The sequence below is a fragment of the Ips typographus genome, linkage group LG4, assembly GCF_016097725.1.
Source record: "Ips typographus isolate SLU linkage group LG4, UJ_Ityp_2.0, whole genome shotgun sequence".
Classification (NCBI taxonomy): Eukaryota; Metazoa; Arthropoda; class Insecta; order Coleoptera; family Curculionidae; genus Ips; species Ips typographus.
In genome coordinates this window covers 13,280,772-13,307,698 of record NC_138425.1, presented here as the reverse complement: position 1 = coordinate 13,307,698, position 26,927 = coordinate 13,280,772, and the positions used below count along the sequence as shown (strand labels likewise).

General features: G+C 35.5%; 6 protein-coding genes across 10 annotated transcripts in view; 3 read left to right on the top strand and 3 right to left on the bottom strand.

Moving 5' to 3' along the window:
- Positions 1-71: 71 nt before the first annotated feature.
- Positions 72-9,287, top strand: LOC145728317 (atrial natriuretic peptide-converting enzyme). Of its 2 annotated transcripts, none has more exons than XM_081978451.1 (13): positions 72-240; positions 3,619-3,906; positions 5,691-5,880; positions 6,292-6,505; positions 6,556-6,742; positions 6,917-7,107; positions 7,170-7,402; positions 7,460-7,666; positions 7,725-7,938; positions 7,989-8,134; positions 8,250-8,509; positions 8,565-8,837; positions 8,892-9,287. In XM_081978451.1, the coding sequence occupies exons 2-13, from the start codon at positions 3,847-3,849 to the stop codon at positions 9,078-9,080; spliced, it is 2,364 nt and encodes a 787-aa protein (XP_081834577.1). In that variant the 5' UTR covers positions 72-240; positions 3,619-3,846; the 3' UTR covers positions 9,081-9,287. The 2 variants fall into 2 exon arrangements, with proteins under 2 accessions (XP_081834577.1, XP_081834576.1); XM_081978450.1 differs by lacking the exon at positions 72-240 and adding an exon at positions 265-480.
- Positions 9,288-9,356: 69 nt separating this feature from the next.
- l(3)07882 (Nucleolar protein 14 homolog l(3)07882) lies at positions 9,357-13,118 on the bottom strand. The gene is made up of 6 exons (XM_081978449.1): positions 12,058-13,118; positions 11,844-12,008; positions 10,828-11,658; positions 9,775-10,265; positions 9,563-9,718; positions 9,357-9,504 (listed from the first exon to the last, which is right to left on the bottom strand). The coding sequence occupies exons 1-6, from the start codon at positions 12,949-12,951 to the stop codon at positions 9,405-9,407; spliced, it is 2,637 nt and encodes an 878-aa protein (XP_081834575.1). The 5' UTR covers positions 12,952-13,118; the 3' UTR covers positions 9,357-9,404.
- A 142-nt stretch (positions 13,119-13,260) lies between these two features.
- LOC145728315 (tyrosine-protein phosphatase non-receptor type 13-like) lies at positions 13,261-18,635 on the bottom strand. The gene is made up of 2 exons (XM_081978448.1): positions 18,508-18,635; positions 13,261-16,941 (listed from the first exon to the last, which is right to left on the bottom strand). Exon 2 carries the CDS (start codon positions 16,928-16,930, stop codon positions 13,679-13,681), a length of 3,252 nt encoding a protein of 1,083 aa, XP_081834574.1. The 5' UTR covers positions 16,931-16,941; positions 18,508-18,635; the 3' UTR covers positions 13,261-13,678.
- A 215-nt stretch (positions 18,636-18,850) lies between these two features.
- Positions 18,851-19,951, top strand: SrpRbeta (signal recognition particle receptor beta). Its single transcript, XM_081977564.1, has 4 exons — positions 18,851-19,051; positions 19,109-19,275; positions 19,330-19,601; positions 19,654-19,951. The coding sequence occupies exons 1-4, from the start codon at positions 18,997-18,999 to the stop codon at positions 19,859-19,861; spliced, it is 702 nt and encodes a 233-aa protein (XP_081833690.1). The 5' UTR covers positions 18,851-18,996; the 3' UTR covers positions 19,862-19,951.
- On the bottom strand, positions 19,923-24,139 carry LOC145727747 (ATP-binding cassette sub-family F member 3). 2 transcript variants are annotated; one of them, XM_081977562.1, is made up of 12 exons: positions 23,902-24,138; positions 23,707-23,815; positions 23,472-23,643; positions 22,089-22,303; positions 21,880-22,036; positions 21,518-21,825; positions 21,166-21,459; positions 21,049-21,111; positions 20,820-20,994; positions 20,586-20,766; positions 20,301-20,521; positions 19,923-20,247 (listed from the first exon to the last, which is right to left on the bottom strand). In XM_081977562.1, exons 1-12 carry the CDS (start codon positions 23,972-23,974, stop codon positions 20,089-20,091), a joined length of 2,127 nt encoding a protein of 708 aa, XP_081833688.1. In that variant the 5' UTR covers positions 23,975-24,138; the 3' UTR covers positions 19,923-20,088. The 2 variants fall into 2 exon arrangements, with proteins under 2 accessions (XP_081833688.1, XP_081833687.1); XM_081977561.1 differs by having other exon boundaries at positions 21,049-21,459; positions 23,902-24,139.
- Positions 24,140-24,453: 314 nt separating this feature from the next.
- Hecw (Hecw ubiquitin protein ligase) overlaps positions 24,454-26,927 on the top strand; it is a 40,384-nt gene continuing 37,910 nt past the window's right edge. The window contains exons 1-3 of one of the 3 annotated variants that reach the window (XM_081978442.1): positions 24,476-24,598; positions 24,687-24,772; positions 24,824-25,127. In XM_081978442.1, coding sequence (XP_081834568.1) covers positions 24,857-25,127 — 271 coding nt within the window. In that variant the 5' untranslated portion in view covers positions 24,476-24,598; positions 24,687-24,772; positions 24,824-24,856. Of the gene's footprint in view, positions 24,773-24,823; positions 25,128-26,927 lie in introns of all 3 variants that reach the window. The other 2 variants (XM_081978441.1, XM_081978443.1) reach the window with 2 other exon arrangements.

Genomic DNA, 26,927 nt, shown 5'->3' with positions numbered 1-26,927 from the left:
AATATCACCTCTTGTTGCAGGATGTTTAATAAAGTAGAAATTATCTCTTTTATAATTCATCTCTGAAACAGTAATATTGGCTGTTAAACGCATCTGTATTACTGGTTGCCTACCATACAAATTTTGGAAGTACTACCATTGTTCTACCGCTCGGACGAACACAATTTCGAGGGTACTATACATATGCAGCCGCGATTATTTCTGACCCATGTGTGGAGAAGGGTGTCGCGTAAAAGAAAGGTAGGCATTTACCATTTACCATTCGTTGCCATCGGCAGCACGTTGCAACCGTTGTCCGAAAGCTGCGGTACCGGTCCGTAGTACCGCGCGAAATTTAACGAAAATCGATTTGTACGCCTCGAACCGATTTCTGTGTACCTTTTTTAAAAGGGTCAATAAATCTGAAAGTAGCGAACGGAATTCCGTGTGTGCCGATTTAAATGTATGCGTGTTGTATCGTTGTGACCTGTTTTTTAGAGGGTAAGACTTTTTTAAATAATAAAAAATAATGTAATTTAAATTGCAAGGATAGTAAAACTGTAATTTATTATGTTAAACTAATTTTAAATTGTGAATTCACATTTACAATAAGTTATTTACTTTTACAGTTAAATGTTTTCGTAAATACAAGATCCACGCCCCTCTCGAGCTACAGCATAGTTAATCATAAAGAATAAAACGCTGTTTAAACAATTTCGTAACAGTTTAGGAGTGACAATAAACAATTATTCGGTATTTACCGACGACGTGTATATCGTGCTACGGTTGCCCTTTTAACGAAAAAAGGTCATACAAAACCAAACCTCGGTTGCGAAAAGCGTTTTACCGTGTACCAATCTAAACACCGCAAGAAAAGCTTTTTTCTGAGAAACATATTTATAAGTTAAGAAGAATGAAAAATTTAATTGAGTTTGCGGCCAACAGTTGAAAAACTTTGTTGTTACAAACTCTATTAAAACGATTTCGACACTTAAGGGTTTTCACCCACAAGCCATATGAAATTTGGTTCTACCGGACAGAAATACTTAAAGAGGTGAAACTAAGCGTATAAAAGAAGGGTGACCATTAGAGCGCAAAAGGACCAGTTGGTCTCTTTTAATTGGTGGAGCTTAAGAGATGTCATGTAAAAAACAGATCAGTTTTATACACTAAAGCTAATAAACTAATAAAGTTTCTGGTCTAGTGGTGGTAATTAGGCTGAACATCTCTTGCCACTTCCTAATAAGTATTTTCCTGGTTTGAAGAAAGTTAAAAACAAAAAAAACACACACGCGAACCGTTACAAACATCATACACGTAATTGTTACCGTGTTAGTCTGCGAAGTGTTAATGAACCGTTTAAGTAAGGCGAATGGTAATTTTTTTTTTATACTTTAACAATAACAAACAATAACATTTTACATATACACACGTATATGCATTGAACGCCCTGGGGAATGTTAATCCTACTTAATCCTGTGTGATTGAAAAAAAGTCTAAAACTATGGGCATTATATGGTAATTTGGTTAAAATTGTGACACAGAGTTGCTTAAAAGCACTCAAAGTCAATAATATGTAGTTTAAGAGGTGAAAACACTACTATTTGTATATTGTTGACACAATTAGAGTAGAAACATATGCCACTTACTGGGATCAATAAACTTTTAAAACAATTACTGCTTAAAATATGTTGCAAAATGGTCTTCCATTATAATTATAGTTGCTAAGTGGACGTTCGCACTATTCTATTAACGATAAAATGTTCTAGGGCACACGTTTACTTTCGGTTTGTAAAATGTGCCTTTTGAGAGCAAATAAGCGGTTTCTTACTTTTTAATAAAGCAAACAAAAAATGTGCGGTAATTAGTTTAGATTGTTCATAGAATAAATCATTTCGGATTGACATACTTTTATGCAGCGAATTGGTAATAATTGGCTATAGTAAGCGAATCAGAAGGACTTTATTATTAAAATGATCGCTTTACATATTAGACAAAGTGTTAATTAAAATTTGAATTTTAGCAAGAAACAAACCAAATAATAGAGTAATTAGTCTACTTTTTCTCATTCATCTTACCTAGCAACATATTGCGTTTTCTTTATTATTATTTTTTAATAGTAAATTTGCATATTATTAATAATTCGACACTGATGGGATACTGCATCAATTGCAACTAGGCTATTACCCTCAATAAATCTTGACTTATCTGGTCAATTATTAATAAGGCAAACTTTCAACTTTCTTCTGACGCTGTATCAATTTCCTTTTTCGATTTTTTTTCGCTTAGTCTCTACTATTTCCGATCGATTTGAACGATAATGAGAGTTTATCGAAACGTGAAAATTTTATTGTTGTTTTACACAAGTAGAACATTTCTCCTTTACCGTTAGAAATAAAAGGTAAAATGGTGTTAATGTAGAAAACTGATTTCCAGTCTTAAAACAATTAATATATAAATACACTCATATTTCTGTTTTTTCTTTATTAACAAGGAAGTTTTTTTAATTAGTTACAGTTTAATAGTTTTAGTACAAATTTACTAATAATGACTTTCATTAGTGTGGTATTTTTTACATCGATGTGGTTGAAAGGAATGACAGAGCAAAATAGGAGAAAACTTTGTAATTGGCCAGATAGTAATTATCATTGTTATTGTGTAATTTTTGTTTGTGCATAATGCAAGTGCATTTCCACCAGACTCTCAGCCATTAGAGAAATTTAACTTTCCTTTAAATTGTATGTTGCACTTTGATATTAAATAAGACTTTCTACTCCATTGCCTTTGCACTATGTTTATTTCACACTTTTATGTGTTTGTAACAGCTGGCAATGCAAGCAGATGATAAATTGAAAATATTTTAGGGTGGAAAATTAAATCACTTCCGCTTCTTGAGAGAGTTGCAGTAATTATCTTCTTCGCACACAATATTGAAATTAACTCATTATTGTTTTGATTGCTCATGATTAGATGGGCTTTTTTACATAATGTGATATTATATGTTTAGTTCCCAGACTCTGTAATAATAATAGTAATTAGGTTGGATTTGGTAAGGAACCAAGAGTCGACAAGTGATATAAATTATTTGATTTCAAAATCACATGTTTATAACACACTGTTGGATAAACGTGTGTTTCCTTAAATATAGGTTAAATGAATAATTATTAAGTTGTTTATTTTAATCGTATAAGCACACATAGTGGAAGTTAATGTTAGAATATAATGTAATAACGGTAAAAGCGGTTTTGTGCTATTTTGTATGTCTTGGGTGATTGCTGCTACTGTTATACACGGTTGATTTATTAGCCACTTAAAATCCTAATATATCCTCGGTTCTATAGAAGCTGTTAGTTATTACAAGAACGTCAAAACAAGATACAAAAAAATGTCATGAAAATTAGCATTTTTCATTTTATTAAGTAAAAGTCGTCACGCTGGAGACTTTAAACTAGTAACATATAACAATAACTAGTGTGGCCTTAATTAGTTGCGAGACGCTATCATCATTAACGCAAAGATACACTCATGACTTTTTAACTATCATGACGACACAAATCTATCTGTCTTCCACTCTCTATCAAAACATTTGACCGGAAAATTAGGCTTCGATTAAAACGACAATGTTTTATTCGTTTGCAGGCCAGAGAAAGCGGCACACGACGGGACGGTTTCAATCGGGCATGCAGCTGCAGGACCAAACAATCCGTTGATCCGAAGAAGTGAAAACAATCAGAACGATATGTGAGAAACAACGGTGCAGTTCTCACACAGATTGATGTCGCGCGATCATCCGCAAATCAGTGCCTAATAACCGATCATCCAGTGACTCAGTGTATGTGAGTGCTTTGCCTCAATTTGGAGGAAATTATGACTGCTTCCACCATGGACGTGAATAAAAATCATCGAAGATGTTCTTGGGAATCTAAGGTGAGTTTATACAGTGTGACTTAAATGTATTGATGAAGTGTTTTAATAGTCTCTCCACTCTTTGGTGACCACTGTGTATACACTTGTAAGCGTAACGCACACAGTAAACCAGTTTGGTCACTACAACATATAAGGTATTATGTAGTTTAGGTAAATAAAACGGAAAATACTGTTTTAGATGCGGATTAACGTATTTCTGTGATATATTTTAACTATTCGTACAGTTAGGTGTCAAGCACATTAATCAGAAGGAGGCGCAGCAACTTAAATTCTACATTCAATTTTAAGTAGATAATTTTTATAAACTACCAATCTCATACACTATCTAGTCATTTTAAACATTGATATTCCTGAAATTCAACAAGCGTACTATTCTACACAAATCTGCAGAATACAAAGAAGCCTTGTTATACAGTTACGATTATTCTTCTAGACGTGAATGAAGTGTAAAAAAGTAGATCACGAAATTGGGCAATTGTGTCACTGGCGGTTTTTTTCACACATTATTGGCCAAAATTGAATTTAACGCTTCATAACCCTTCGTCCTAATCACTGCTTTCATCAGCACCATATTATTTGTCTTTTACACCGTCTATAAGATCTATTCCGCTACGAAGAATCCTTTAGTGGGTCATCATGTCACCCGGCTACTTTACAAGCAGATGAGTGAGTCAGTAGTGGATTTGTAGGTGGGTTTATTTGGTTTAGTGGTAAAATTAACCGTTGAATACTAAAAAGATGTAAATTGGTTAATGCAACTGGTTTGGATGTAACTGTACAGAGTGATGAAAAATGTAAATATCAGTGGAACAACACTACAAATGCAAATAGACACACGATAAGGAATAACAGAAGAAACAACTTTTGTAAACTAAATTTGCATTTGCAATCTCTCAATAATTATAAAGCTCGTGCTAAAAGCAGTTTTGAGTAGAACACAATTTTACCAATCAGCTGTAAACTAGTTTTTTGTATTATATTGTTAATAAATCGTAACAAAACTGACAAAAAAAGCAAACCTAATCGACGGCGTTTATTGAAAATGAAAGTATAAAATACCAACGAAGCCAAGGTGGGATCAACAATATCACGTTTAAGCCTTAGATGGGAATAGACAGGCCGGAGGCGAACCTTTTAAAAGTACCATGCCGCCAATTATTATTCGGTGCAACGATCGTTTTTGTCCGGTACCGAGATTGCCAGACTTTTTCCTAAAACGAATCGCCACTCGACCGAAACCAAATAATGGACATGTTACCAAATATTACTTTCGTGTAACCTAACAAAAGTAAATTGGAGCTCTATTGTGTAATGCTCCTCTGTATAAATACATGTATGTGAAACGTGACTCGAGAAATATCTAGTTTCGTTACCAGAAGAAATTTTAATTTTTATTTATTTTTTTTTTTAAGTTGATGAAGATTTTTTTATAAACAAAATTTACTGAATCTTTTAATTACTAATGATCATCATCATTAAACACTGACATTTCCTCGCCAACATACATAAATGCTTGATAAATAAGGCAGAATACTGACCAAGGTTTCAAGAGAATGTTGGTACGTTATGTAGGTTGCTTTTAGATTCATTGGGTACTCGATACACCTGTTTTAATAAATACCAAACCAGGCACACAGCAAAATATCAAACCATTAAAATTTCACGCTAAATAAGGCTGGTTTATTAATCAGCTTTAATTATGTAAGGACATTATGTCCACAATAATGCAAGGACCTTGATTACTATTCACTAAACTAGTCATTTAAATTCACTGATTTTTCTAGATGTCGATTAGCACCAACGGTACTTCGGGTAACAGACGGTACCGAAAACCACCCAGTTCCATTATCAGCTCAGATTCCGACATCAGATTTACCAGGAGGAAACTGACGTCACAAACCAGGTGCGGATGTTGCATTATTGCAACGTTCTTGTTGTTGCTGTTATTGGCAGCGGCATCTGTATATATAGGGTGTAAGTATGTAGTTCCTGTATGCTTGATTGGTCAAAAAGCAACTTGCTGCTTTCTCTTGACCAATCACAAACTATTAAATACCTGAAGAAAAATAAATATATGTAACTATTTAGACCATGCATATAAACTGATCTGTAAACTATAAATAAACCCACCGGTACATAATACCTACGTATATGTACATAAAGGAGTGTCAGGTGAACAAGGACATAGAAAAAATTTAAATTCAAATCTAGGCGGCATAAAAAAGCCATATATTAAATTTCCTGGTTGCACTTCAATTATCGTACACCAAGATCCGTTAAAAACACTTTTAGTATTGTTTTCAACCAGTTTCGGTTTGTTCACCCATACAATACAGGTGCGTCCAAAAAACACGCCTTTGCTGACATTCATTTGTTGTTCGTTAGACACTTACTTCTTACCAGAATACCCGGGGGATCAAGTTTATAAGGCCACGTTTCGGGTGGTTGAAGGTGACGCCTTCTCCACAGAGCTGGCCGATCCCAGTACTACCAGGTTCAAGTCCACTTCGAGGGACTATGCGGAAAGACTGAATCTACTGTTCAGAAGGAGCGTAGTTAAGCACGGTTATCGAGGAATTGACGTTTTGGCTTTGGATGGGTTAGTTTCTGATAAAGAACAAAACTCTGTTTAATTCAGGAAGTTTTCAGAACTGAAGACAAAGACTTGATAGTGCACTTTGACATTAAAATTGATCCTTCCTACAAGGATATTAAAGCAGAAGACTTGGAAGCAATTTTAGCTAATGAAATATCAGTGGAAGAGTCTTTGTTTTTCGGTAATTTAACTATAGACGCCAGTAGTTTGGAGGTGAAACCTGGTGATGCTCTACCTCAGGTAAGATGCTGAAACTATAAATCAGAAGATTATAAATTTGTCAGACCTAACGCAATTGGCGGGTTACATCTTTGGCCCATTATACACGGCTCATTTCATGGTAAATGCGCATTACGAGATCACCAAAGTCGGTTTGCAAAACACATTTTTGAGATTCTTTTTGCTTTATTTTAGATGGTTACCACAACGTTAGCGACTACTGTAGTATCAGAAGGGGTGGTCACTGTTGCCCCCCACGTTCCCCGGAAATGCGCCACGTTGACTCTAAGCTATTGCAACAATCTGGCGTACAATATCACCACTTATCCGAACATTTTAGGCCATAGGAGTGTAAAGGAAGTGCGCGATAACGTTATTACGTTTAGGTGAGAGAGTGTCTATAATCTTTTAATAAGGTGAAAATAATATTTTTTTAACATTAATATAGGGAACTAGTAGATGCGGAGTGTTATAGACACGCATACGAATTTGTCTGTCAACTTTTACAACCTGGTTGTCAGAGAGGCGAAACTGAAGACGACATTATACCACCTTGCAGAAGTGTTTGTAGGGAATTTATTACAGGGTGTGGCAATAGACTGTCTGAAAAAATCAAAAACTTACTGGATTGCCATAATTTTCCCGAATTCAGCAGTGGCAAAAAGTGTTTCTCAAAACCAGGTTTGTAGGTGTTTTTTTGTAGTTTTTTTGTTGCTGCTAATGTGGAATATGCTTTAGGTTGTGTGGACGAACTAAAATCCAAAGCTTTGTCTCCCCGAATTTGCGATGGTGTGGTAGATTGTTCCGATTTGTCAGACGAGAAATCCTGCACTTATTGCGGAGCAAATCAGGTCCATTGTGGTATTGGACGCACTTGTATCCAAAAATGGCAACAATGCGATGGTAGAGAAGACTGTCCGGATGGAAGCGACGAAAGAGGATGCTGTACGTATATTTCAGTTCTTATCAGTCACTTACTTAAATGGATTTCTCCCTTATAAAGTGACTCTATTGCCCAACATCAAACTACAACAAACTACTCTAAAAATATCACCTCACGAAGTAAGCTACCATCCCGAAGGTTTTGTGACGTTCAACGAAAAGGGTGAAATCGGAAAAATGTGCACGGAAAACTTGAACAAAACCCTTTCGGAAAATAAGACTGAAGAAGTATTGCGCACTGTAGCAGTGTCCATGTGCAAGGCTTTAAGATATCAGTAAGTTTCGTGCTTCTCTCCAAAAGTTTTTAACCAAAAAGTTTCATCAGGGACATGCTATCTTATCACGTGGTCAAGGACGACGAGGACAACATTTCATACGTTAAAATCAAAGATCCTTTTGCAGACGACTTTACGTTCCTCAAGAGCAAGTGTCCTTCCAGGCAGGTACTGAAAGTGGCTTGCCAAGAACTAGGTTAGTGTCTAATGAAGAAAAGTTATTTGATGGTGTTGGAAACGTGGGATTTTACAGTCCTATGTTTAGGACACTCTGTATATTATTACCTACTACTAAAAACTTAAACCAATAGAATGCGGAATTCAAACCACTCACACCAAGACAACCAGAGCTCTGCAGAAGATGTCTACGCACGGTGACTGGCCTTGGCACGTAGTCCTCTTCAAGGAGGATGTTCACATTTGCGACGCCATTTTGTTGTCCTCAAATTGGCTGGCTACCACCACGTCTTGTTTTCAAGGCCAGCCCAAGGCCGAGTGGATCGCCAAGTTTGGTGTGGTGCGATTGGCTAGTTCGTCACCGTGGGAACAAGAAAGGAGAATTGTTGGAATGGTAAGTTGGTGACGATTTGATTACTTAAGACCAAACAAATTTTTTTCTCCCAAAGGTAAAGTCACCTGTAGAAGGAAGCACCGTGTCCCTAATTCGTCTAGACCAGCCAGTAACGTTCAACGACTTTGTCCGGCCCGTTTGTCTACCAGAACTAAAGCTGGTCATGTCACCAGCCATGCACTGCACTACACTGGGATGGGCTAAAAACCGCGAACAGCTCCAAAGAGTCCAGGTTAAGTTGGTGGACAAGGAAAAGTGCGAAAACGTCAGCATTCCTACCGTAAACAGTATCTGCACCGAGACTATTCATGGACAGAATGACTGCAACGTAAGTGTACCAGAAATTTGATAAAACATTTTTCAGTTATATCGAATTTTGCAGGAAGAAGAGCTTGCCGGTAGCTCAATGGTTTGCAAAAGCCCTACATCGGACAAGTGGACTTTAGTGGGAGTGACTAATTGGAGGATTGCATGCGGGAAAAACGGCACAGAACGTCCAAGGATGTACGACAAGATTTCATCGAATGTGGAGTGGATTCGGGAGATTATTGCCAGCTCAAATAATACTTGAAACTATCGTTGATAAACGTTTGTTATTTTAACTTTGAATATTCCAGATAATTGAAGCCTGGACAAGTGATTTTGTAATGTGGATAAAGTACCTTATGATAAATATGTTATACTTAATGTACAAGTGCCAAATAGTAGTTTAAAACGATGTATGTACAGTTAATTGGTGAATATTTATGTTTTTTGTAAATAGAAAGGTTGATAGTAAGTGTTTATCTAATTTTTCTCTTTTGCTTATTTTTTTAAATTTGTACCCCAAAAAGTTAAAACAAATATGAACAATAAAACATTTTATTAAAAAAAAAATGAAACATACAACTATGATCTACTTTCTCTTCTTTTTCCTGTCTAAAGCGTTGAGTTCGCTCTGTTGATTGGCAGCTTCGGCGTATATCCTGTTGACCTTTTCTCTTCTCTCTTTGTCGCTGCAAAAAAAATTTCAATTTTAGTAATTGAAATAGCTATACAAACTCGTTAACCTACCTTCGAATTCTCTGGTTAATCTTCACTCTGCCTAAGAAGGATTTATCCCTTCGGATTTCCCTTAAAGCTCCCTTTGTCTCTTTCTTCAACTTGTGCAGCAACTTATCTCGTTCTGCCTTCTCTCTTGACTGTACTTTCTTCTTTTTTCCATCGTACCTATTAAAACAAATCATAAACCACTGACGGTTGGTACAGATTGGCTGCAAACTTACACCGGCACAATTTTAGGCTCATACAGTCGTAAAGCTTTGGGTTTTTTCGCTTCCATGACAAGATGGAACAGCTTCCTAGCCGACCTCGTTTCCTTTAAACTATCACACAGCTCTTTGTATTCACTCTGTACAACAGCAGGATACAAGTCAACAGGAATCTGACCGAGGTAACTTTCAACTTCCTCGAAAATCTCTACAACGCTCGGTAACTCTTTCAAGTTGTCTTTAAAGTCTTTTAACAGTTTTATGGTAACCAGAAATGCGGATGGTTTGAACAAATTGGTAAATGAGTTTTCGAGTAAATTGCTAATGTTAAACTTGCTGTTCAGAGTGTTGTCAATTTTCTTAGTTAAAACTAACTCAGATGATAAAGGTTTGAATGGAGGCCTGACCTTTATCAGTTTGACACTGGTTTTAGGTATTGCCATGTGTACAATTCCTGCTAGAAAGTTGATAGCAGCAGGTAGATATCTGTGTGATAGTGATGTGTACTAAAAATAAAAATTGTTGCTAGAAAGTAGGTATTTAAGTGGTTTTAATTTATTCAAATGATAGGAAAATGTGTAAAATGTCAACTCTACCAATTGATAAAAGATCATTTTTCTAATTTTGGCATATAAAGTGACACTTTTCAAAACTGATTAGAGTGACGTCACTTTATGTAACTAGTTATGAAAAGTTCATTTCATCACTCCCTGTTTTTATGCATTTCCGTAGAAACATATGGGCGACATCCATCATAACATGTCGTTGTCACAGTTTATACAAGGTGCTATGAAAGTGAATATTTGTGTTAAATCACTTTAAAAGATGGTTTTTACCGCTTTTTGGTCAAATTTAGAAAAAACTATGTATGCAACACGTTTCGAAAATGTCTTTATGTGTAACTCATTCAAATTGTAGGACCTCGCTGCGCTCGCCCTACAAACACTCATTCGTTACACAAAATCGATCTTTTCGTAACTGGTTACATAAATAGCTATTTTAATACATAATATGATAAAAATGTGATATAATGAAAATTTTCTGTGATAGAACAAATCAAAGACTTACCTCCAAAACTAAAGTACAGACAAACAATCCATAGGCAACATCTTTGGCAGATTTAATACGACAAGTAGTCAGCATCTGCTCCATAAAAATCAGACAAGGAGTGACAACTTGATGCCTGAAATCTGAGGTTGGAAACAGCAAACTCGCCAGTTTGAGGAACACCAGCACCTCTAAACCTGGAAACTTCTTTTTTGTTTTTCTGTACATTTGCTGTTTCTCCTTGATCACTTCCATTATCGAACTGTGCGTGTTTTCTTTATTCAGTTGCGCGAGTTCGAAAATTTGCGGCATTAAAACAGATAACGTCTGGAAGTGTTCTTTCAGTTTTTCAGGACTGTCCAGGTCGCTAAATTGATCGTTAATGTATTGCAAAAAGTAGGCAAACAGCAGACCTAAACCGGTTTTGTTTCCTTGAGATAGACTTGGGTGATTGCATTTCACCATTCTTTCCAGAATAATTTTTTTATGGGCAAGTGATTCAGTGTTTTCAAAAATTTCTAAAAAGCTCTCATATGACTCTGGAAGCTTAAAAGTAAATGGGAGTTCATTGCCAGCTTTTTCCAACTCTTCTTTCTCACTTTGTGAGTATGGCTCATCATTTTTTGATTTCTTGGTTTGGTCACCTTCGTCAAGTGTTTCCAGCTTTCTTTTTTGACCAACCAATTTTTCTGTTGGTTGTGTTTCAATAACACTTTCAGATTCAGATTCACTGCCGTCATCTTCTTTCAAGTCAGCTAAAGAATCATCTGATTCATCACCTTCAGATTCTTCTTCATTGTCCTCTGCATCCTCTTCATCAGTATCAAGGTCCAAATTAGAATTAGTAGTTTCCTAAAGAGTTAATACAACTAAAGGAACAGTTGTACAAAAAAATGTGGTTTACTAACAGTTTAAAGAGACTTTATTCACTTATTTTATTAATTAAGTACTCTTTAACTATTTCACTACCTAATTGGTTTTATTAAAAGTGCTTTTAAGTGAGAGTAAATATTTAAAATCTATCTTAAATCACTTACCTTGTTTTCTACATCATAATCACCATTTCCTAAGGACTTTCCATCTATTTCTGCTACTACCTGAACATTTGACTGTCCTTGATCATCATAAGTCAACATATTTTCTTCCTCTTCAGACTCATAAACAAAATCATCATCCAAATCATCAGCACTGCGATGGTTGGGCTAAAATTACAATTCTAACAATTTTCCCAAAAACTACTAAAACAAGTACCTTAACAGGGTTATTCTCCATGAAACCTTTCATCCTCTGCAACCTCTCATTTTCCAGCTTTTCCAGTTTCTCTTTTTCTTCTTTAGCAATTTCATCTTCAGTCTTCAACCTATCAGACACTGTACCCCTGGCTTCAAACTTTAACTCTCTCACCATTTTATCATAGTCATCCACTTTGGGCTTTTCTGCTGCCTGATCTTTTTTGTTGTTTTTGCTGACCAGCTGCATCAAGTCTTTCCATTCTGTGTCCAGTTTTTCAGTTAATTCTAAAGTGGCCTCTTTAATTTTTTGTTTTTCTGCTTTGCGCTTTTTAGACTCTTCAATTAACTGTTCAATCAATTGTTTATGGGTTTTGGCACCCTCCTGCCCAGTGTTACTAAGCACTCCCCCTCCGAAATGAGCATCTCCAACAAAATTAGACTCTAACTTGCCACTCTTGTGCTCATCTTCACTGTCTTCATCATCAGAGCGTGGATCTTCAAACTTTTCAATCTCACTCAAAGTCTGACCTCTGTGAGTTAAAACCTCGTCGTCTGCCAAGTTGAAAATGCTTTTTCTGTTGTGCGCCCTAGCTCTGATTGCCGCAAAACGTGACATTATTTTGTCGTCCTCAGAAACTTGACCTTTTTCACCGATTCTCCTGTCCATAAATTTGTTGGTTTTATGCTGGGATTTGTACTCGTTTAATAGGGTGTGCTTTCTTTTTTGGATAGCCTTAGCTCTGGAAACACCGGGTAAACCTTTGTCGTTTTTCAGTTTTTTGCCCAACACTCTCATTTTCTCTTTGTTTATGTGAACTTCAAAGGGGTTCAGCGTCTTTTTCGTGTTTTTTTCGTTGATCTTTTTGTGGACTTTATCCACTGAAATCCTTTTACGGTTTTTTATTTTTGCCATGTTTACAAATTGCTTTTGAATTCAAGAAAAACAAAAATATAAATCCATAAACATTAACAGACAACTCAAACTTTTGACAATAAAAACGTGTACATTTTTGAGGTTATGTTGTTCGAGAAAATTTGTTTTCTTTTTAAATTGGACGGCATTAACTACCTTCTGTAAACACGTTAAGTTCTGTGCGTTAAGAATGTTTTTTTTTTATCATTTGTTGCATAAATTCATAATTATTTAATTTAATTATAATTAAACGCAATTTCTCATCAAAAAATTAATAGGGTAGCTGGTAAATGCCAGAAAAAAAAAATATTGAGAGGTAATTTTGTTTTATTTCAAAAATACAATTCGAACTCTTAATAATAAAAATGCATTATAATACAAATGCAAGCATTTATAAATAAGCTCTATCTTATTATTATTTCGACGCTTTAGTATGTATTGAAGACTATACAGCTATCATCAGTCTTAGCACTTTTATGGCCAATTTTGTAAATGTTTCATTTTTCATTAGTACTTTGAGTTATTAATGCAACAACATACAGGTTTTTTGCCTTGGGGACACCCCATCACAAAGACTTAACAATTTAAATTAAAAAAATGGAAGAACAAGGACACACAACAAAAATAAGCTTATTTAAACTTATTCTTTTCAAACACAATAAACCTATTAATACTAAACAGTAACTAAATCAGACCTTTCCAATCACACTTTTTAACAGGATGAGAGTCAAATAAAAACTTGTTCATCATCCGAACTGACCTCTTGTGTTTCGTCTAGGCTTTTTTTGATTGGGGTAACCGGATAGCGCACAGGTCCGTGCCATTTCCTACCCAAACCCAAACTTCTCGGTAAAGCGACTGTTTGCTTTTTTCTCAGATATTTTGGTTCGCCAGTTTGTGAAATATCGCATTCTGATATGGCCTTTGTTAGAAAAGGATTCGTATCAAAGAACACTTGCTTTTTTGGTATCATTTCCACTATAACTGCTCGATCGTTATCACTTTTTGACTTTGTTGCATTGTTGGAGTACGATGGTAACGTGTTATAATGCTGCGCTACTGGTTTTACTGGAGAGACGCTGACGTATTTCATACTGTTGGATAAATCAAAGCAAGACTCCACAGTGTGCTTTTCCACTTGGCTTTCTACTGATGGAGACCGCAACGAAGCTGATTTGCTTAACCCTCTGGTTCTGTGATCTTTTTGAGTAACCAAGCGAGACAAGACAAATTCAACTTTCCGTCCAGTTCCCTTTAGCAACTGCAATGATTCGCAATATTTCCGGCCTAACAACGACTGTCCATTCACAGCTATCACTTGATCACCCTTCATAATTCCTTTAGCTCGATCGGCTGGCCCTCCTTCAATCACAGACTCAACGTACACGTTACCATCGGAACCTTCTGTGACTTGCAGTCCTAAACTTCCATTAAAGTCCTTCTCGATGATAACACTAGAAAGGACTCTTTCCTCAACAAAAGATATGTTGTTCAGTTTTTCTAGAAATGTTTCGTTAATTGACTCTTGAAAGTTTGGGAAGAAGTTCTGTTGAGAAACTGATTTTAGAGTAGTATCCAGAACGAAAGCCTCGCCTTCCACAGAAAACTTATAATCATCTATTGATGGTGAACTACACTGTAAGGATATTGACGATAATGAAGCGTTTTCCAAATAATCAGTGATGGCTTCCATGCTTCGTGTAGGACGAGGGACTGACTTGGAAAACGCCCTCGTTCCCATTTTAACACCACGTCTCTTCTCAGGTCCAAGAGAGGGTAAATCGGCAAGATAAGAGGAATCTAAAATCATGCAAGATTTTAAAGGTTTTTCATTTTCTTTGTTTTGTTGTTCTTCATTGATTGTTTGGTCAACTTGATCACACTGCACTCTGGTTGATTCTGTAACAAACTGATCGTTGCACTGATCAAGTTTAAAAAGAGAGTTTGCGGCGTTTTTCATGTCTTTAAGTGGGATACCAAAATGTTGACTCAAAGATTGGAGACTCATAAATTCTCGGCGCAGCTTTAAAAAGAACTGATGGTGCAAAGAAGCCAATCGGAAAGCAAAATAACTCTTCTTGTGGTCCATTTTCAGCTTAAACTTCTTCAGGTGGTTGATTTTACATTGAGGAATAATAGTCAAGTAATGTTTGCTGTAGCATAAGGTTTGGATGTTTTTCCACTCAAAAGTTTCGTGTAACCGAAGCCCAAAATGGCTGGCGACTTTTCCACGTTCAAAAATACTAACTCCTTGGGCACTAATATACAACCAGACATCATTCTTTTTGTTGTCCTTTAACATCCATACTGCCGTATAAAAGTGTCCACCGTAATGAGGGAGATTTTGCGCAAATGCAATATACTCCTGTTCAGCCTTCTCTCTATCTAGTCCTTTTCTGGAACTGTGGGCGTTCTCAAGGTCCTGCCGCAAATGACTCTCATCATCCACAATGGAAATCATAGTTTCAGGAACGTAGTGTTCAAGCAAAAAGTAGTTTTTCATTCCCTCTCGGTAATTTCCAAACTCCGCTTGCAAAGCTAAACCGTTCAGTTCGATGATTTGAGAAAAAGTACTAGGAAGTTGATGTTCTAATACCGATCTCCGTAGCTGTAAATACAGAAAATGTCTGGCTTGAGTTCCTTTTAAACCTCTTAACGAAGGAAGAAAAAATCTTATTCTTAAATACAAAGTGATATCGGTATTAGTTGAGGGTAAAGCTTTACATAAGCGCGTCTCGGCTGGTATAAACACAAAATCTCCCGCTATCAACGAGGAGATTCCTAAAATAAAATTTTCCTCAATTTGTTCTTCTTCAATGATCAGCTGCAGCAACTGATCTGCAGTGGTAGTATTAGGGTTGCAGGTTATTTCTAGTTTTTGCCCGTCTAATAGAATGACAGTAACAGATTTTTTGTGACCTTTACAATTTGATATAACCAGGTGTTTAGGTGGTAATGAAGACTTTATTACAAATTCAGGTCCCACGCTTTTATTAACCGTCAAATCGGCACCATAAAGTCGAGATCCAATTCGTTGCACTGGATTACGTCGAACTTGAAGATGCGGCTTGTTATCAATGGGTAACTTGAAGTTTTTATTAAATTGATTCACTCTTTCCTCCTGGGGACGACTCAACATTTCAGGTAAACAAATGCTTTTTGGCCGAACTGTTTTACCAGGTGTATTATTGAGAGACGCGAAACTTAAATCTTCCATACTAGTTGACACCTCTTTCGTAATTTTAGATGCAGTACTGCAAGAGTCTAGAAATCGCATTCTTCGATTCAGCGTACTGAACTTATCCGTGTTTTCTGACAGGGTTTTTGATCTAGGAACAAGTTTTGGCATGGCTGGGGGACCCCAATCGAGAATATCGGTGGTTGCTTCGATGCCAGCCAGAGCTTCTTGATGCAGGTCCATTACAACATGCGAAAACGGACGATTCTGTTGCCGTCTTTTGCAATATTGCGACATGACATCCAACAAGTACATTAAAGAAGCTCTGCCAGTTTCCATAGTCATTTCAGACAATACTTGACATAGTTCGCTGTCGACTTTAGCGGCAACTAATTGACCGGGAGCAACTGCCCGTTTTAAAGTCTGACCAAGGGAGAACACCCACATCCGTTCGTATTCAGTGTCTGTATACGCTTTGTTAACCCGATATTCGGGCGCTAAGTAGTTGGCTAAATGAGAGGAGGGTCCAAAAACCCCAATAAATGAATCAGTAGGTTGAAACTTAACGCGACCTTTTGAGGATAACTTTAAAGTGGCGGGGGTAACAATGGGTAAGGAAAACTTAGCTGTAACTCCATCTGAGAGGAATAAGTCTTGTAAAGCTTGAACGCTTTGACACAACACCGCCCACGTTTCTATTTCGTCCAATCCGGAGGGACGAATTATGAGCAAATCTTCCAGACTTGGAGTTCTGAGGGTTAAGCTGGTGTGGCTTCCAGCTAATGACCTTGGCCTAGACATTTTGTAGTCCTCTGAAACAGATATAACAACCCTGTTTTAAAATACAGTAGTATCCTTATTCTTGTGGAAAGTACAAAAACAAGTAAATTGTGAAATAAAGCAATTGGTGGAATATTGATTCTCAATTATATATTACAATGGTCTTGAATTTAAACCAATTGTTGCAATTCCCTCAAAAATTTTAGGTTTTATAAACGAATATAAAACACATGGTTAACACCAAGTAACACCTGAAGGAAGTGAATGAAACAGGTGGCAAAATTCCACCTGTTTTATTCACCTGTTTCCTCTACAAAAATAGCTCTAAGTAATCTGAAGGCGAACTCTCTAACGAATAGCAAGGAAATTTCTTTGCTATCATAGAAAACCCTTCTCTATCGTAATATATGGTACTCTCTACGTTTCAATTGGCGAAGATCGGCACTCAACGTGGCTATTCGGGTTGTGTAAAATAGAAAGACCAAATGAGGTCTTGCTATGATTTTATCTCTCTTGCGGCTATGAAATTTTGTATTTGTCAATCTTTCTTTTCCGTCGTCTTCTAAAATTCAAATGTTTTGTTTTTTAACCTTTATGCCCGTCAGTGTCAACATTGTGTCAATAAGGTTGTGTTGGGGACCAATTGATTGTGTTTGCACCCCCCTTTCTTTGTTTTTGAGTTTTTAGTTAAAGTGTTAATGCATCTATTAGTTATTGTTTTTGAGGTGTAAGCTGTTCATGATGGAATGGTTGTGTTATGGCTATATGGGTTCCATCAACACATCCTAAAGTCCCATCCTACTTTCTTCACAAAATGCATAAAAATTGGTAGCATGTTTACAAGCAACTGAAAAATATTAATGGTCTTACAAGAAAATAAGAAACTGAAGAGACAGAACTACAATAAATAAAACCAACAACAAAAATGGCAACAAAACGGATTATTTTAGAATGTAAACTTTGAAATATATGATTAATTACTGAAAAAGAAAGTAAAAAACGTAGAATTATTCAAATTATTGTCATTGATACTTGTCATTAACCCTGAATACGACGAAACAAGTAAAAGCCCTAGATTTATTACTAGAAATTAGTCAATGTTTTTAGGACCGATAAGTTCCCGTTTTCTGTTGACGGTGTCAGCCGAATGTGATAGAAAACAGCTTAGAGAGTACCAACAGTTAATAGAAAGAAATTTTCTTTCTTGTCTATTTCTATGCGTTTTCTATTTCCTACATCGTTACGGAGTTCGCCTTCTGTTTACTACTACCTGTTTTACTAAAAAATAACAATATTAATCATATTCTTAGATATCAGTATACCTATACTTTAAAGTAAACTCTGTAGAATTAGAAATAAAGAGTCAAAAGTTCTATAAAGTATTAACAATAATTATTTCCCTGCCAGTACTCAATTAAATTACTACCAAGCCCCCATAACAATTAAAAAAAATTGCTTTATTTTTGATTGCATGGACATAAATTCTGAATGAATCAACAGGTGCCCTTGAATCTTTTAATGGAATAGTTCTGACCTCATGTTTTTAAATGCGTATTTAAATAATTGTCTATTAAAGATATAATTATATGAAAACTTACGGCTTACTGCTAAGTTTTTTTAGTACACTTCTCCAAGAACAGCAATAGGCGAACTACTTCATAAAAACAATAAACAAACATCAATTTAAAATTTAAAAGACTTTGCTGTTAAAAATGTAAACAAAAATATAATACGTCAAAAGTCAATAAAGTCATCAACAATTAAATAGTTTCTTCTTTTCTTCTTTAAGAATTAAATTAAAGTTATATAATGCATTGTTTTCTAGGGATCACGTGATAATAGTAAGACAACTGCATAAAAACTGCACGTGAGGACCATTAATCTTATTTGGTTCTTCAACTAGATGACAGTAAACACGTATGTCATCTGTGGCTATGAAATTACCTGACTGAATTTAGGTTAATGGTTAATTGAACATCAATAATTAGATTTTTTAAAAACAGAAAAGTTATTAGTTTTTAACTGCGTTCAACAAAATTCGGTATTTGGTATTAAATTCTTGCTACCCCTAAGATCCACTGACCAATATGGAAGACCTTCTGCCCGTTTTAATAGCAATATTATTAATAGTGGTCACCATATGTGAGTGAATGAATCAAATTTTTTCACACAAAACCTTAATTTTTCTCTAATTTTCAGTATTTTTTGTTCTCCGAAAAGTACTCAAAAGCAGTAAACGGTACGTCCTATTAACGGGACTGAATGAAACCGGCAAAACTCTAATTTACTCCCAGTTAGTCTATAATCGACATGTCATGACCTACACTTCCAGCCAGGACAACTTTAACTTGTACACTTGTGAAGGGGTAAAATGTCACCAAAGCTAATTTAAGAATCAAGTTACCACCAGCTATTTGCAGAAAGAAGTTCCCATTGTAGACCTTCCGGGTTTCCATAGTATTAGACAGCAGTACTTTGAAAAGTACAAAGAATCTTCCAAGGGGATTGTGTATGTTGTTGATTCAGTGACTCTGGCTAAAAATATTAGAGACGCCGCTAATGTTCTTTACAACATTCTTGTTGATCCTGCTGTAGTTAAGAACAGACCTAATATTTTGATTCTTTGTAACAAACAAGACCAGACTTTGGCTAAAGGATCAAATATTATTAAATCAATGCTGGAAAAGGAAATGTAGGTTGGTGGTTGTTGTGTATAGGCTAGAAATAATTGTGATTTGTTTTAGGAACACTTTACGAAACACTCAGTTGAACCAGGTTAAACAGCTAGACTCAAAAGAAGTGACTATAGAGAAGTTAGGGGACCCCTCTAAAGATTTTTCATTTGCAAATCTTTACTGTAAAGTTGATTTTGCTGAATGTTATGCTTATAATCAAAATGGAACTGTAGATTTAGATAAATTGAAAATTTGGATTAAGAAAGTTGCTTGCTAATTTATGTTTTTTGTTTATTTATTTTTTTTTGTAAAACTTGTGAACCTGCAAACAAACAACATTTAAAATAAAGAAAATGGTTTATAATAAGTAGTTTTCTTTTACATAATTGAATCACAGGCTGCTCAAAACGATAACTGCATTTAATACTAAAAACAAAATCATTATATTAATTTAATTTGATATCATAAGACAACAACAGGCAAAGTTTGGTTAGGTACATGAAGTTACTTGGCCTGCGCGGCTTCCAGTTCTTGTTCCACTATTTTCCTGTACTCATCAAATCCACCTTCTATACTCTTCACTGTACCTTCACTACAATGCCACAATTCATTTGTTACCATACGGATCAGCCGTTCGTCGTGAGAGACCAGTATCACTCCACCCTAAAATTTTAAGTGTAATATAGAAGGAAATTAGTAGGAATGAATGCACTTGCAGTATATTTGTTAATAGCTTTCCCTAAAGCTTCGATGGTTTCGATATCCAAGTGGTTGGTAGGTTCATCAAGAACTAGAAAATTGGGGCGCCCCATGCACATACTAGCAAAAGCCACTCGGGATTTTTGACCTCCTGATAGACTGGAGACTGTCTGAAGAGCTAGGTCTCCGGAAACGCCGAAACTACCCAATTGCCTTCTGTATTCTTCAATTGGTTTACCTGTTAATAGCAAAGTGAAAATCACACCAATAATTATTAATAATAAGAAAATAATTGCTCTAACCTGGATACTGTTGCTGTAACAACTCTACAGAATTAGCATTCATATCCAATTGGTCAACGTGATGCTGACTGAAATATCCAAATTTCAAATTTCGATGCACGTGCCGGGTACCAGAAGTGGGAGTTAAAATTCCCATGATAATTTTCAGTAGAGTGGTCTTTCCAGCTCCATTATCACCCACCTAAATTAAAAGCTGCTTTACAAGGTCAACTTAAAAAACTGAAGGACACTTACAATACAAATTCGCGATTCCATCGTAGCACCGATATTTACGTTAGAAAATATCACCCTGTCTTTGTGGTATCTGAATAAAACTTCATTAAGTTGCAAAATTGGGGGAGATAACGGCTCCGTTTCCGGTAGCCTTAACACTACTTCCACCTCTTTCATAATCGGTTTAAGTTCAGGCCTGAAATTGGATACAATGGTAGCTTTGTTCAAAATTGCATAAACACAAACTTACATTTTCTCCAACATTTTAATTTTAGACTGTACAAGTGCGGCTCTATTAGCGTTGTAACGAAATCTGAAACCAAAACCATCAAACACTGTTTCAACTTTCACGACAAAACCAATTAACCTATCAATAAAGTCCTGTACATGTTGGCGTTGTTGTAACTGAGCCTCATATTCTCTGTGTTGGTTTTTCAGTTTTTCCGATTTAGTCTTTTCAAATTGTTCGTAATTGCCTCGATAATGTTCGATTCGCTGAGAGTGCAAATAGAGAATGTCCGTCGGAACTGAATCCAAAAAGTTACGATCGTGAGATACGACCAGTAACGTTGTCGGCCAGTTTTGCAAGTAATTTTCTAACCAGATGATTGCTTTGATGTCTAACATGTTGGTGGGTTCGTCGAGAAGTAGCAGATCTGGTCTGTAAATTTGAAATTATTATACTAATACATCCAGTCCGGAGTGCATTAAACACTCACCTAGAAAACAATGCTCTGGCTAAGGCTAATCTCATTCTCCACCCACCAGAAAAAGTTTTAGTAGCATTTTGTTGCATTTGAGATGTAAAACCTAAACCAGCAAGGATCACAGACGCCTTGGCTGGCGCTTTATCCGCCTCAATGTTTTGCAACTGAACATATACTTCTGACAGTTGAGTATTTAAATCAGGATCGTTTGATCCGGCATTAATTGCTGCACTTATTTGCTTCTCTTTATCTAACAGACTTTGCCTTACTGTGTCGCATTCTAAAACACTGTCAAGGGCAAGAGTGTCATCACCAATTACCTAAAATTAGGAGCTCAATACCAAAATTGAGTCAAAAAAGCTAAATCTACTTACTTCTTGCTCTACATGAAGTATAGATATGTGAGAAGGAATTTTTAGATTTCCAGAGGAAATCAGTTTTAGTAAGGTACTTTTACCTAAACCATTACGTCCAACCAGACCATACCTCCGGCCAAAAGCCAGTGTTATATCAGCACCTTGTAACAATACTCTAGAAATTACGACGTTTACAAGGCAAATTCAACAGACCAAAATCAACTGACCTGTCCCCATAAGCAATATCAAAGTTTTCTATTCTAATGTCTTGAGCTCGGTTGTTGCCTTTGGCCTCCAGTTTACTATCTTTTTTGTTGATTACTTGAGATGCAGATGCTGTTTGCAGTTTAGGTACAAACACAGTTTTTGGTTCTTTACCGCGCTTTTCTTGTTTCTCTTGCAACTTGGCTTGTGCCTTTTCTAATTTTTTAGCATCAACTTTCTGAAAAATTACTCATGTTGAAGAGAAAATACAGCCTTGATTTTCATTAGTTAAAGTTATTTGAAAAAGTGGGCTTAGTTAATTAATGAAGATATAGGGTAAAACCCTTAGTTTTTGCGCAATAATTGCTTTCAATTTGCCTTAAGTGCAAATTACTTATTAATTGCTAAAATGTTGAACAAAAAGGACAACCAAAAGACACAAGTCTGTTCTCTCTCCCATTGAACTTAATCTGAGACCATTGAGGCTGTAAATCTAGCTAATGCTGTGGCTAGTTTATCAAGTACTGAGACTGACTTACAATTAAGGGTAAGGTAAGATTTTACAATTAATTCAAAAAGTGTTGCAACATCTGCTCTAATGTAATAAAAGACCCATATGTCCTTTGCTATGTGAATGATACTGAAGTGCAATAGGTACACCCCTGTTGCGACAATGCTTCAAGTTTTAAATATGTTACATATGTTAAATGTGTAACCTGTTACGAAGTATATTTGTGATAAAACCAAATTATTTAGGGATGTACACGCTTATAGCACAAGAAATGCTTTGGACTTCATATTGACACAGAAATGTAATTCTGGTCAGGTGAATAATCCGGTTATGTAAGGGCTTGAGTGATTTTAATATGTTACCCAGTAATGTTAAAGAGTGTGACGTTCTTCATGGTTTTAAAGTTTTATTGAGGAAACATTTGGTGTCATAGGTGGATGGTATAGGTTAAAGAATTTTATGATTTGTGACTGTATGATTTTATACTGTTATTTACTTAAGTTATTCATATTGTTTTTTATATGTCCTAAATAAATCTCTTACTTACTTACTTTGCTGTGCATTGAAACACTTTTGGAGCAAAAAAATGAAACAAAAATTTTGTCAAAAAATTGAATTTTTCCAATTTTTGAAAGGTATAAAATGCTTATTTCAGACAATTTAATGTCCTTTGGTATAAATATGCCCTTTGCTGTGCATTGGAATATTTCTGGAGGAACACTTTTAAAGCAAAAAAAATTCTGAAAATGTTGACAAAAGAAGATATTTTTCCAATTTTTTAAAGGTTTAAAGTGCTTATTTCACCTAACTTAAGGTCCTGTCTTCAATAATAGTCATCTACACAGAACATGTATGTTCCCCCTTTCATTGTGGTAATTTTATAACATATTCTTACCAAAGTATCATCTCTTTGTGCCACCCAAATACTTTTAATCTCTTCTACAGTATTATCCTGGTTTTCAGCCATAGATCCAAGATGTATTGGACCATCCAAGATTTTTAAAGATCCATTACTTTTAGAGGTTTTCTCAGGTCGAAGCATGTTTAGAAGTTCGTTGCAAATATTCCTGTAAAACAACAGTGAGCAATCATTCATTTATAATGTTGACTTGACCATCTTGTGATCTTACTTTATTTCATCCTCAGACTTGTCAGAGGACACTTCATGTAAAACTGCACCTATAGCATCATACACTTCTTCACTGTCTTCAAATTCATCAGCACTGTTGTGCAAAACACCTAATAGAAGAGTGGTGTGTTAGATTGAAGAAATCAAATCTCCGAGTAGTTAAATGTGGTCTTAAATTAAATGCATTATTTATTACCTTCCACATATTGTTTTAAATCATCATCTATAGTGGGAAAGACGTTTTTTATGTACTCGCTGCACGTCCCCATTTTACCGCACAGTCTCAAACTACTAACCTGTCGTGGTGAAACGACTGTAAACACTTGTTTTTGTAATTAAAATTGTATAAAATTTCCAAAAGCAAAAATACATGAGATACAAAATTAACCTGTATTTTCCCTTCCCCTTCCATGTATTGCCAAAAAGTGATTGTGAAATAAATTAATGAAGTAAAAAAAAGATCACGTAAAATAATATAAATCACATGAGTCCCAGTATATCAACGTCCTAAGGTATCACGTGGTAAAGGCCTAAATCAAGTGACAAACACTAACGTCAAACTAAACTGATTTTAAAAACTAACCTAAAAGTGGAGGAAAATATATTAGCATTATGTGACTATCAATATAAAAGCTCGTAAGACACCACGTGATAAAAATTCAATTTAAACTAGTTCAATATTTGACATATGGACCTTCGATTGACGGTGTCAAAATCAGCTGTAGGCTGTAGCTCCTTGAATTTTCTTATCTCTGCACTAGTAATAAATTGTTATAAAAGTAAACACTGAAGGCTAGTTTCTACTTGAAAGGTGTCTAAATTAGTTTGAATATATAAATTAACAGCTACTGATATACGTAAAATTCAATACGTATTATTCTTTACTGCATGTAGTAAGTAAGGGCAATCAGATTAACATAAGTCCATTAAGGATGAGGGTATTGTTTACCCTTCTTTTCCTATTTGGCCTACAATTTACAGTCGCCAGACAGTCTGTCACTATGGAAACGCTCATAATTTCGGATAAGAGAAGTTTTATCGTTCCCAACTCTGGTAAAATCCATAAGGTTTGTTGTGGTTATAGTAATCCTCTAAGTGCACTAATGAAATGTTTACAGACTAGTAATAACTTTCTATAATGTGAGAATAATATGGAAGAACTTGGTACACCCAATGAGGAACCTAGAGACAATCCAGAAGTACCAAACCATATAAGTAAGGGTGAAGAAAGGGGTGAAGCAAGCTTGAATGATGGAGAGTTGGAAGAGGAGGAGAAGGAAAGTGTCGATGGAGCAACTGCTCAGTGGGAATCAGCCGTTGATCCAGTTCTTAAAGTGGAAGAAATTGAAAGCGGGAAGTGGCATCTTCAATGGCAAGGTCTTCAACAGAAAACTGGGAATTTTTTGGCTTTATGTTATGTGGGTAAGTATAATATTTCTCACTAATCCAAGTAGATGGTTCTAAGGGTAGTTAGTAGAGTAGGGTAGAATTTATTCACTACTTGCTGTTTATTGACTCAAAGTTCTGAATTGAACCAGTAAAGTACAATAATTTGGAGTATATAAAGATAATCAAACCTTTGTAAAACAAGCATCTTAACTACCCAAAATAAATTTACCATATTCTGTTGCTTAGAGTTATCCTTTCTTACTTTTTCTGTTAGGAAAGGATAATATTCTTCAAAATTTTAAGGAAATTAAGCATTCTGAATAATTCCTTGAACTTATGAATGCAACATTAGGTTGATGTCAGTGTGCCACATTAAAAAAATCCACGTATGCGTCAGATCGTCCTTTGACCCTAATTTAACATACATACCCAGCACCACATCCGGCTGGAATTGTGTATTCCATTGTATTATACGGAATTTTGCATCATTTTGTTAATCCGATTAGGAATTGAATGGAGGAATCATAGATTATAAGCTTGACACCTTCCCTTTGGAAAGTGATTCATGCTTGACACCACAAAGTGATTTTTACGTAAATTCTAGGCTTGTGGGTAATAAGGATAATAACTTGTTTTATGGATTGTATAAGAGGAGATTGGAAATGTTTAGTATGCAACGCGTATTTCAAGTTAGATTAAACTATCTATAATAACGTTTCCTTGATTCTACGTAATTTTGCACATATGCATGTTGTTTTGCGTCACGTATTTACAAAAAAGTCGTTTTTCCAAGAAAGAGTTATTTTTATGTGAAACTTTTACTTGTTTTTAATATTCAAATTCTGGGTGTTTGTTTTTTATTATTTATACCACATCCGGTTTGGCACCAATAAGTAACAACTTTAACACAGTAGTCTGATAAATATTTATGTCCGGATCCGACGGATTCTCAAAAATATTTACGTTTCAACTGAATTTGAAGCGAATATCGAAAACATTTTAGCGTATTCACGGAATATTCTAACAAGAGTTCTCCGGCTTGTAAGTTTGGGATACAATTTTCCAAAGGTGTGACGCTAAGCAAACCTAAAAAACCAATTAGGTGATGAGCGTGGTGTATGTAAAATAGATGACCATAATTAATTAAAGGACCCACATCCGCCCTTCTAATAAATTGATGCCTTTATGAGCCGAATCTAGTAAACGAATTATTAATGGAATGATTGATTAGTCAACACCCGGAAGTCGTTCATTTTCTAAAATTAGGTATCATCATTAAAATTAACCCTTTTTCTGGCTTTATGGAATGAATGGCTTTAAGTGACGATTCGTTACCAGAAGTTCCCGATATACGTTATGCATTTTAATTGAAAAGAAGTCTGGCTGAATAGTTGAAACGTGTCAAATGGAGGCGTAATGCCAACCTTGATTTTTTTTTGCCATAAGGATAATGCAGATTTATTAAGGATGCGTTAAATAGAGAGACGCCCCATCCTGTCTAGTTTACTGTTTACGCTTTGATACTTTTGACGTATTTATGCTTCGAGCTACTTAGCTTGCATATTAATTGAAGATTATGTCCTCTAGGTGATTTTGCAACCACTTTCATAAGCTGTATGTCTTGCCATGTTTTTTGTACTTTTGAATTGTTAACAAGTAACACTATTTTTCATAGCAGTTCAGGCTAATTTGTTAAATTCATTGATTTGCATAAAAGGTTGAATCATGGTGCACCTTTTTTTTTCAATCCACCTTGTAACCATCGAAAAACATGCTGAACCCATATTATTGGTTATAAATGGACAGTCAAACAATAAATTTTAATTTGTTAAC

Coding starts and splice junctions, on each gene's coding strand:
- LOC145727747 (XM_081977561.1), bottom strand. CDS start 23,974: ATGGGGACGTGCAGCGAGTACATAAAAAACGTCTTTCCCACTATAGAT. Junction 20,767..20,819: donor TGGAATCGCGAATTTGTATT/GTAAGTGTCCTT, acceptor CTTTTAATTTAG/GTGGGTGATAATGGAGCTGG. Junction 20,248..20,300: donor AAGCTATTAACAAATATACT/GCAAGTGCATTC, acceptor TTAAAATTTTAG/GGTGGAGTGATACTGGTCTC.
- SrpRbeta (XM_081977564.1), top strand. CDS start 18,997: ATGGAAGACCTTCTGCCCGTTTTAATAGCAATATTATTAATAGTGGTC. Junction 19,052..19,108: donor ATTAATAGTGGTCACCATAT/GTGAGTGAATGA, acceptor TCTAATTTTCAG/TATTTTTTGTTCTCCGAAAA. Junction 19,276..19,329: donor ACTTGTACACTTGTGAAGGG/GTAAAATGTCAC, acceptor AGCTATTTGCAG/AAAGAAGTTCCCATTGTAGA.
- LOC145728317 (XM_081978451.1), top strand. CDS start 3,847: ATGACTGCTTCCACCATGGACGTGAATAAAAATCATCGAAGATGTTCT. Junction 7,108..7,169: donor GATAACGTTATTACGTTTAG/GTGAGAGAGTGT, acceptor ACATTAATATAG/GGAACTAGTAGATGCGGAGT. Junction 7,403..7,459: donor AAAGTGTTTCTCAAAACCAG/GTTTGTAGGTGT, acceptor AATATGCTTTAG/GTTGTGTGGACGAACTAAAA.
- LOC145728315 (XM_081978448.1), bottom strand. CDS start 16,930: ATGTCTAGGCCAAGGTCATTAGCTGGAAGCCACACCAGCTTAACCCTC.